The sequence below is a fragment of the Sceloporus undulatus genome, chromosome 6 (genome assembly GCF_019175285.1).
Source record: "Sceloporus undulatus isolate JIND9_A2432 ecotype Alabama chromosome 6, SceUnd_v1.1, whole genome shotgun sequence".
NCBI classification, from domain to species: Eukaryota; Metazoa; Chordata; class Lepidosauria; order Squamata; family Phrynosomatidae; genus Sceloporus; species Sceloporus undulatus.
The window spans coordinates 162,388,179-162,399,227 of NC_056527.1; the positions used below are offsets into that span (position 1 = coordinate 162,388,179).

At 43.4% G+C, this 11,049-nt stretch overlaps 1 protein-coding gene across 2 annotated transcripts in view; it reads right to left on the reverse strand.

Annotated features, from left to right (window-relative positions):
- The window catches only part of TICRR (TOPBP1 interacting checkpoint and replication regulator), a 38,184-nt gene that overhangs the window by 24,107 nt on the left and 3,028 nt on the right, over positions 1-11,049 (reverse strand). The window contains exons 1-2 of one of the 2 annotated variants that reach the window (XM_042472378.1): positions 2,048-2,305; positions 359-1,151 (exon numbers count right to left, since the gene is read on the reverse strand). In XM_042472378.1, the coding sequence (XP_042328312.1) occupies positions 359-1,015 (657 nt within the window). In that variant the 5' untranslated portion in view covers positions 1,016-1,151; positions 2,048-2,305. Of the gene's footprint in view, positions 1-358; positions 1,152-2,047; positions 2,306-11,049 lie in introns of those variants that run through there. The other variant, XM_042472380.1, reaches the window with a different exon arrangement.

An 11,049-nucleotide genomic window follows, 5' to 3' on the forward strand; every position in this document is an offset into this window, starting at 1 on the left:
AATACCATTTGCAATAAAACAGAGATGGGTCTGCAGCAGAACCTGTTTTGCAAAACTATCTCCTATCTGTGGTATGTCAGGCTATAAAGCTGGTGTGTTTTAGACATTTACTGAAAAGCTTCTTACTTTACCATTCCCCCAAGCAATGTCTAGGTTGAATAATAAATGAGTTATAAAGCTCACAAAATGATCATGGAAACATCTCTCTCTCCCTCCCTCTGCTTAACTTACCTCATAGAATTATTACTGTGAGGGTAAACTAAAAAGGTCAACTGAGGTATTTATTAGAGGAGAGGAGGAAGACAAATTTAAGTAACAACAGAGCAAGGACAGTAGCCTAAACATCTGACATTCTTACCTTCATTGACTCAGTGGTATCCACCCAATAGAGAGTGATTTTCTGGTTAGCCATCATTTCCTGCATGCCCTTGGGGATGAGTTTCTCTGTGGTATCATGGGAGGGAGGCAGTTCATCAGACAAATGAGCATAGCTTCCAAAAACAAACTGCAACAGCTCCCTCTGAGAATGAGGGCAGGGAGAGAAGAGGAAAACGGCATTCACAAAATCCTCAGAAGAGGAGCTTGCTGGAGGCTTGTCCAGGGTTATAGTTAACTTGCTCTTATGGCTCCTCAGAACTGGCTTAGCTGGAGACGCTATTTCAGGCCGGTCCCACTGGTAGTCAAGCAGCGTTTCCTTCAGTATATTCTGAGTCAGAGTGGCTCGAGGCACCGGACCAGGCAAGTGTGGACTGAAGGTCTGGCTTCCAAACCTGGCGTCCAACTCCTCTTCGAAGTCCTCCCAACTGCGGGATCCAAGCTCATGGAAACTACCCACTCGTGAGGTTCTGCCCTGGGCACCTAAGGAATCAAAGAACTTGAAGCCCCAACGGACCCTAGCCAAGCCACACTTGCAGCCCAAGTAGTTCAGGACCCTCAAGATGCTGAGGTGAAGATGCTTCTTCTCCACAGAGCTGGCAGTGTCCAACAGGAAAACCACATTGTAGGAGCAGGTCATGATGCCGCAGCAACTGAGCCACACTTCAACAGCTTAAATTTAAGAGTCCCCAGATATGGTGGCAGATATAGACACCACTCCGCACTCTGTGACTGTCAGGAGCTTAAGGAAGGACCCAAGGGCATCCTGAACATACCTAAAGTGGGAGGGAAATTAACATGAGAACTTGCATCCCAATAAACATAGGATTAAGTTTCACGTTTCATCGACATCTTACATACAGAACCTTTATACATGGTACATTGTAACAATTGTGTGCGTGAAGCAAAATTTGTGTACATTCAACCATTAAAGGTATCCCTACGGTCCAAAACACACTGCAGAAATAATCCGGTTTGAGACTGCTTTAACTGCTCTGGCTCAATGCTAGGGGATTCTGGGAACTGTAGTCTCGTGAGACACTGAGCCTTCTCTGTTAAGAGCGTTCTGGCGCCACAACAAACTACAGTTCCCAGGATTCCCTAGCAATGGGCCAGGGCAGTTAAACTGGTCTTGGACTGTATTACTTCTCAGCCATCTGTGCGAATGGTTTTGAAACCTTGTCTTTGCCTACTTACTGCCTACTAGATGCTGAGAAAATTGAAACAGTCAAAGAGTTCCTATATCTCAGATCAAATACCAACCAGAACTGTGAAGGAATAGGAAGACTAGGACTTGGAAGGGCAGCCATGAAAGAACCATACAAGATCCTAAAGTGTACGTATATAATATATCAGAGGCATTGTATCCCTATGTACAGATGTGAGAGCTGGGCCATGAAGGAAGCTGAGAGAGTGTGACTTGCCTTAGGTCATCCATCATGGGGTTTCCCTGACAGGCTTCCTCAGAGGGGGCTTGCCCTTGCCTCCCTCTGAGGCTGAGAGAGTGTGACTTGCCCAGAGAGCCCTACAGTTTCCATACTGAGCCAGGATTCGAACCCTGAGCCCCCATTTTTTCCCTCCAGCCTCGCCTTCCTCTGGGGCTGAGAGACTGTGCCTTGCCCAGGATTCGAACCCTGAGCCCCCATCCCTTCCATGAAGAACCGGCCCTTACCCATCCTTAGCCTCAGGGGACCCTCGAAGCCTCCTCTGGGCGAAAAGGAGCCTTCGCCGCCATTAGCCTCCAGCGCAGCCTTCCTCCTCCATGATCCAACTGCTGGCGCGCTCACAGCCTCGCTCTCCCATTGGACGACGCCCTCTCGGTCCGCCGCTCCCCATTGGCTAACGCTTTTCCCACTCGCTCTCGCGAGATCTTCGAAATCCCGCCCTCTCAGAGCGTTCGAACGCGACCTCCGAGTGTCACGCATGCGCAGTTGGTGGCTCCTCCAAGGCTCCAACTGGCGCCGCTCTGGGCCCCTTGGCATGCATCTCTATGGTTCTTGGGATTTCTCTTTCTCTCTCTCTTTCAGGCAGAAAGGCGGCATAAAAAATGATAGTAATAATAAATAATAAAGTGAATAATAATAATAATAATGAAATGAAGACTCATAGAGATAATAATAATATTATAATAACAATGAAGACCAGAGAAGAGGAATCACAACCATAGAGTTGCCAAGGCCTAGAGCGGCATCAGTGGGCTCCTTGGAGCCTCCTGTTGAATTCTGGGATTTGTAGTTTAGGGGGAAGTATCTTTCCACTTCAAGCCCATTGCCTAAAACATTTCTTTTCTTACCACTAGATGGCACTGTTCGCCCATTTATGGAAACAAACATAGAACAGCAGTGTCCAGCAGTGTCCTCCAGAGGCTCCTTAAAGGCAAACTGACTGAACAGGAAAGTCTCTGGGATGTAATGCATCTGAAATAATCTATATTTTAAGTATACAAACAAAACAAACTAGTTTATTGAATAGCCCAAGGGCCGTTTCAAAATACTCAAAACATAGTAATACAAGCAATGCCACACACATATATGTAAAATGTTAATATAGTGCACTAAGTGCAATAAACCACAATATATATGTATAAATATATATGTATCATGTGTTTGTGTGTGTGTGTGTGTGTGTGTATGTATATATATATATATATATATATATATAGCCTAAACATGCACAGCTTATATGCAGACTATACAAATCTAAAAATATACAATATGTACTGAAAGATATAGAAATAAACAGGTAAGAATAAAAGTGTTTACACAATCGAACAGTCATGTGTAAAATAGTTACCATGGGAAGTAAAACAGAATTAAAATGGGAGGTAGAAATAACATTAAACATCCGTCATCATATGCCAAATCTCTTCAAGTACACACATAAGCAGTGTATTAGCTAAAATGTTACATTGTTAAATACACAATGTAGAGTGTTAAATTCAAATTTCCAGTTTGCAATGAAGTGTTTGTTGGGAGGCCATGGACCGGTTGCTGTTTCTTAGCCTGTTATTATGTCACAGTGTTGCTGTGAGCACCAAATGTGGGCAGGAGCATCATGTGTCCTTTGCTAAACTCTTTGGGAGTAAGCTAATATTTAAAACAAATGTCATCAGTAAATATTCTGACAATCATTTAGGAAATTAGAAATGCTGAGCTGTTTCCGATGCTGTCCATCAGATGTTGCTGGGACTTACAACTGCCATCATTTCCATCCAAGGGTTGTGCTAACTGGAGATGATGGTAACTATTGCCAAACACATCTAGAGAGTACTAGCTTGAAGAAGGCTGCCTTAGAATATAAAAGACATAAACAAACCTTTCACCCTGACTAAATGCCCTCTTTTTGGAGGTTAACAATTCATGTACATAGTTTTTATGCCGATATGGAAAAACGGCTATTTTCACAGGAATTGCTGGAATTATCTACGTTTGTAACTGCCTCCGTATCTTAGGGAGGAGATTCCAGACTTCAACTATATTTCACAGCCTTCTCCATGTTCACGGGGAATGATGTTTGTCGTGATGTTCAAACAGCCTACGCAACTCCCACTATCTCCTTCCATTTGCCATTCTGCTTGACTAGGCTGGTTTGTAGTCCAAAGGGGCTTTTGAGAAGGTTGATCTAGGAAGTGACTGGAATAATGGGTTCATGTATTTCCAGCTAAACATAACTTGGCTGCCTGTTATTGCCAGGGTAGGATCATTTCTGAAACCAATGTCTGCAGCTCCTTTTTGGACCCATTTGGTAGCTGCATGTAAACAGAGAGTACTCTCTGTAAAGTAATCCAGCAGAGAAGAAACTCAGCTATAGGACTCCAAGCAGCTTTTACTTAGAACCTTTTTTTCCTTCCCATCTCTTCAATGCTAAAAGTGCCTTTCTTAGTTGAAGTGTGGTGGATAGGAACCAGGGACTGCTCTTTTTCACTGTTTGTAGTCAACGTTAGAAACCCAATGTTGTCCAATGAAGCTGAACAGTGGGAGATTCAAAATGGATGAATTACTTTTTCATGTTGCTCAATTTTAAAGGCAGAATGCTGACTAGAACCCAACATTTATGGATATAAGGGCTTGTCATTGTGTGGCTTCAAGTTGTTTCCAACTTAGGATGACCCTAAGGCAAACCTCTCCCAGAGGTTCCTTGGCACATTTGTTCAGAGGAGGCCTGCTCTTAATTTGCTCTGAGGCTGAGAGAGAGCGACTTGCCCAAATCCATGGGATTCAGAACCTGGTCTCCAGAGTCTAACATTCAAGCCACTAAGCCATGCTGGCTTCTAGGGTGAGGGCTACTTAAATGAAAGATAGTTGTCAACTGGCTGCTCTGTACACTGCATTTACAATTGCCTCAAGAGTATACCTGTCCAGGTGTCCTGAGACAAATGCATAGGAAGGTGCAGTCAGAATCTGCCTTATCAGCAGTGGTCAGGGAACAGAAAGCAACAAACGATGCCCAGTGGCGTTTTCTAACTGACTTTAGAAGGAAAGAAAGAATCCATTAAACCTATCGCTTGACACTGTCAGGTTAACAGCTGATAACTGCACAGCCTCAAGGCTGAGTCTGATGTAACTGGCTTGTTCTGCTTGAGGCAAGAGACTAAAGCTTTCTAGTTCTGGTATTGTTCTTTGGTTCCTTAGTCAGCAATAACATTTGCTGCCAGTTACTTCTTGGGTTTGCAGTGATTGTCAAGGAATTTAAAACAAATGTGCATTTAGGTCAGCCAGTTTCTGGGGAAATCTGAACATCTAATAGTGATCTGTCACTATAAAATGTTCTCAAATAGTATTGGCAAAGGACATTTTGCTGCCTGCGGCAAAGGAAAATATACTCTTCTGTTCCATATACAGAAACAGAGCAGTTAAATCTTACTTTAGTGTTGACCATGTCTTCCATCACACTTTAGTACAACAGCTTCACTTAGGGAGTAGAGGGTAAGAGCATACAGCTTCACAAGGTAAGGCCGGTCCTGAGAGGAGCATAAAAATCATGTTCATCTATTCTTGGCTGGTCTGGGATATGCCTAGCAAGCATCTTGGTATAATTCCTCATGCCCTACATCTGCCACCTGAGGCAGCTCCTTCATTGTATCTAATGACAGAACCAGTCCTGCTCTATTTTGGGGTTGTCTTAGAGGTAAACCTTTCTATAACAGAGACACAACTGTGTAGTCTGGAAGAGTCTCCTTCCAGGGAGGTCTTTAAACAGAGGCTGGATGACCATCTGTCGGGGATGCTTTGATTGTGAGTTCCTGCATGGCAGGGGTTGGACTGGATGGCCCTTGAGGTCTCTTCCAACTCTGTGATTCTATATCAGTATGCAAGGGGATCTTGTAGCACCTTTGAGACTAACTATATGGAAGAAGATACATCTGACAAAGTAGACCAAGTCCACAAAAGCTTATGTCCATGAAAACTTCTACATAGTATCAAAGGTGCTACAAGATCCCCACACATCCTTTTATAACTGAGGCAGTGTCTTGGGAATTTATGACACTGTAAACTAGTTTATGATTGTGTAGTATAGACCTGTGGCATTGTGCAACAATCATATTTCCTGGAGGAGAGCATTATTGTCACTGTGCCATCAGTACCGTTACACAAGTAGGATGAGCAGCATGGACTTTGGGCAATGGTTGCAATGAGAACAATATGGCTTTTTGAGAGATAGGCTGTCTTTGCACAATGACAACACACAGAGAGGGGTTTAGTGCTCCCCATAGAGCTACAGGGACTGGCAATCTAGAAAGGAGGGCAGTAGGAAATTATGGGGTCCCTATGCCTTACTGGAAAAATGTCCCCACTATTTATGGTGTCTCCAGCAGTGGGAGTCCCCTTTATGCAAAGGGCCATCTTGCGTATGCCCACTTGCACATCATTGCAGTTCTCTATCATGGTTGCGTATTATGCCAGCAAAACCGTTCCATCAGCATCACAGTCCATGATGCAAGATCTCATTCCTGGGGATGTTGGTGGTGATCTATTTTCTCCCCTGTGGTGGAACAAAATGGAAAAGAAACCCTATGTTTTATTTATATGTTTTGCCAAAGGCGGCTGCTGGCTGTGCAAGAATGCGATAGTACAAGCTCAACATGCTCCAAAAGCCTTGCTTGGCTTTACCCAAAGGCAATGTAAATGGCAACATTTGTGCTGTCTGAACTGATGCACCATTATATTGAAAAAACCAAAGAACAACATTCTCTTCTTCTGAAGTTTCACTTTGCAGCCAAGGGCCCTCCTTCACATCCCTTATCTGTACAAAATGGAGACATCTGGCTTGAGCTGCCCCTCGGTTTCAAAGGTTCCTTTGTTCCTCTGATTTTTTACACCATGGGAAAAATTCAAAATGTTGTCATAAATTATAAGCATTGCTTTAGCAAAAAATTACAAACACCTTCTAAGAGACCTTCTAAAGATCTCGCACAAAGATGCCCTGTAGGTCAAGGCAAAAATCCCTCACCCCACTTTTATATGTGATCTTCCATCTCTGCTCTTTGCTTGCCCTTCTTTGCTCACAGGCTTTGCCTATTCTCCCTTGCAGTTCTTCTTAGTACACTGACATTTTGGTCCTTCTCTGTCTTCCTTGAAACCTCGGTTCAAACTCACCCTTTCCCTGAAAATTCTGGTTTAACCGCACATCTCCAGCTTAAACGAATTACAACTGCTAACCATATTTAACTGTATTGCCTAGAATCATGCAATTGCAAAATGGAAAAGGACCAAAAGGACTTCTAGTCCAAGCCTAGGTAGAGCAGAAAAGTTACCTACTAGAGCTGTACAGAAATCTGTATTCAAAGACATGGTTGTGTTAGTCTGAAAAAATCAGAGTGCAAAGGGATTGTGTAGCCTCTTGTAGCTCCTTTCAAACTTTTGCTGAGCTGAGTGCAAACTACAGTACTTCCACATTTTGAACTCAGTTTGCAGCAATAAGAATAAGCTGAGGAAAAGTGGGAAAGGGATAGGAGGAGAAAGCAACTGAGATATTGTAAATGGAAGTAGAAAAACCCAGGCAGAGGATTAATCAGGACTGATTGTGCCAAACTGCAGTAAACTTGCCAAGAAAACCTAGAATAGGTTTGCCTTAGGGTTGTAATAAGTAAAATATGACTTGGAGGCACACAACAACAACCTGAAAAGGGATTCAGGCTTGGGTTTTTTAGCAGCCAAACTGGATCTTCCCAGTGAAACAGGTGAAAGGTAAGAGGCTCAGAGCCATTGGACCATGGAGCCAGTTGGACCCCTGCCTAAAACGTTCTGATGTTGAAACCTGATAACAGGAGAAATGATTGGGGTGTGTGTGGAGAAAATATAGCAAGGTGAGTGAGGCTATTGGTTCAGTGGAAAGGACACTCTCTGCTTCCCACATGGTAGCTAAGAAAGGAACAGTAAGGCCATTCCTTTCCTTTCCAGTGAACAACAAAACTGTTTAATCAATGGCTTGTCCAAGCTTTGTTAAACTCCTTAAGAAATCTCTCTTCAATCTAGTGCCCTCCAGAGACGTTGGACCACAGCTCCTATCACCCCTGTGAGGGTCCAACCAATTTAATTCCAATGACTTTAGGGGCTCGGTCCTGCTTATATTTAAACCAGTCTGCAATTTGCCTTTGCTCTGTGTTGGTGAATCGATTCCAAAAAGTCCGTCGTTCCCACAATGAAAGCAAATCTTTCCATTATCCCCTTGTGAACTTTTTTGGCACAATTGTCATCCGTACAAGTTTGCACCACTTCAAAATGCATGTCAATCATCTGTGCATCATCAGTGATGTAAACAGTAGCCCAGGCAGCCCAGCTTGGAAACTTTACACACACATACACACACACACACACACACGAGATTCAGTTCATTGGTTTTGCCTCACTGATTGCAAGTAGTTGCAAAATCAATGAATCAAATCTTCTCATAGATCACATCATAGATCACATCACAAGCACAAAGGCAGCGCTGGGGGAGAGAGGAGAATGGTGGATCTGCCAAAAATTGAGGAGGGATGCATTAGTCCTTACCCTCCAGAATGATGCGATTCAGATCCGTCATTCCTACTTGTTGAACACACTTCAGGATCAATTCTTTTCAAAAGAACTGCTAAAGAACTAGTGTCAGGAAAGAGCGGGTTTTTTGCATTTGTCTCGCTTCATCACGATTGAAACCGATCACAGTAATTTTGGTTCATAGGATAATCCTGACAACTTTATCTCTTCTACATTTTCTTATGTCTCTGCAAATAAATAGGTGAATGACATAATGGAGGCTGAAAATGTGTGGAAAGAGCCTGGAATGTCCCTGGGAAGGCTAGGGTCCTACCATAGTCTCCCTGAGGGTAATGTTTCTGCATGGAAAGCAGATTGGCTAGTTTGCAATGTCCAAGCCTATAAATTGGCAGGAGAGCGTGGGAAAGTTGGGAGAATACTAGTGCGTTGGACAGAAGGACCGAGGGGATACACTAGAGAAGATATTTACAAGCAGGACAAATCCTGCTACGTGCCATTTGCTCTCTTTGCTGTTCTCTGTGCAATACTGAAGCAAAATATTTGTAACTCTTAGTTGACATAGTTTCTACAAGCTGGAGGTGGGCAGGTGGCAAGGCCAGCCTGCAGCAAAGAATATGTTGCTCTTTTCATCCCTTGTTTTTTTTAAAAAACACTAACTGGATGGTAGTGTCTTCAACAATTGCTATGGGACAATATGCAATAGCACACCTGAAACAGTAGCTTGTGGCAGCAGTTCAGGCTACTTACATATCCTCTAACCTTTCACAGATGAAAACCCCAGTTTAAGTAGCCAAGAAACACCAGAGTGTGGTCAAGGTGAGCAATGGATTCAAACTACAGGAAAAGAGGTTCCAGCAGGAAGAACTTCCTGACAGTAAGAGCTATTTGACAGTGGAACACACTCCGGAGTTTATCACATGTGAGAAATTTCTCTTAATTTCAAATGAAAAGAAAGTGGGGCCAGAACGCATTCACGTGAATTTGCTAGTTCAGAGAATTTATGTGAATGCGAATTGCGTTCAAAATGGCTCCCCATTGCCCAAAAACAGCATGCCATTGCTCAAAGTTGCATGTTCTAGTCTATCGCGCAATAATGTGAAACTCCATGACTGCGCTCGGACTGACTTCCCATTGCCCGAATTTATGTTTAGTACGCTATCACACAATAACATTAAACCCTATGATTGCTTTCTGATTGTCATTGGATTATACTTCCAATTTCCCTTGTCTGATAAACTCCTTTGTTTGCAGAAAGTGAACTTTTGGATGGGGAACAGACATTAGTTTTTTTCTCCAGTTCAGCACCTAGTATATTATTTAGGTCACTTTTTATCTGCTTTTGAATCCTGCCAGATTTCCAAAGTGAAGTACAACTGAAAGATTTTGAGTATGCAAATAAATGACATAGATATTGGGGTGGAGTGTGCATAGAAGATGGAATTAACCTTCACCATGCCTCCCCCCGCCTCCACTGCCCTCTTTTTACAGGATCTGGATTGGAGTTTGAATATTTTTTTCAAATCATTCCAAGAAGTCTTTTTATAAGAAACAAACAACACGAGTGATCAATAGCGATGCCGACAGAACTGAACTGAACTGCCTTTGAAATCTCTTAATGTAACCCCCTTTCCTCTTTCTGTCATGGATGTACAGGCAAACACGCACACACTTGACAAAAGTGATGGAACACCAGCCTTTATTTTCCTGAGAAGAGTAACAGTGCAATCCTTTGTGGGTCTGCGGTACTTATAAGTCTATCTTGCTGTGTTCCTCTCAGAAATATTTGTATAGGATTAGAGCATAAACCTGTGGCTTTCTAGTGGTTACAGGACTACAGCTCCTATCATCCCTCATTAATGGCTATGTTGGCTAGAGCTGATGGAAGCTGCCATGCTGCAGCATTCAGTGAGACATACTTTCCCCTTCCCTGGCCTTTATAAACTCCATGATCTCTGTCTCTGATATGTAAACACTCTGCATACCTACAATTTTAAGGGGAAAAAGTCCAAATATGGAGGCAGACATAAGGATCCATTCATATTTTCTCTCTCTCTCTCCCCCCCCCCCCCCCCCGCAACTTTCACTCTCACCAGAGCTTTGTGGCATATTAAAGTGTGTATCGTGTTGTGTTGTGTCAGGGACGTAGCCAAGGGGGGAGGGGTTCTTGGGGTCCGGACCCCCCCTTCCGTTAGATAAAATGAATGGTGTGTGCTGCCGTGCCGCCGCACCCAAGCCCCATTATAATGGTGGCACTTAGTCTGGAAACCCCCCCTTCCCAAAATCCTGGCTACGTCCCTGGTTGTGTTGTGCGTTGTGTGCCTTGAAGTCATTTCCAACTTATGGCGATCCTAAGGCATCCCTAACATGAGGTTTTCTTGGCAAGATTTGTTCAGAGGAGCTTTGCCATTGCCTTGCCCTGAGGCTGAGATTGTGTGACTTGCCCAAGGTCGCTCATAGGGTTATCAACAAACCGTTTTGTTGCGGCAGATGATCTTTTGTGGGCTCACACCCATTTATTTAGCTATCCTCCACTAGCAGGATCATGGTAGAGGTACAAAGCCAGAAGAGGGGAAAGAAAAAGAAACAATGGTGCCCAAAGAGTATGAAAAAAATGAAGGACAGTCTGTGACATTACTACGCAAATGCATACAAGATAAGCACACTGGATACATCAAAGTGTCTTTTCCTTAGCTGG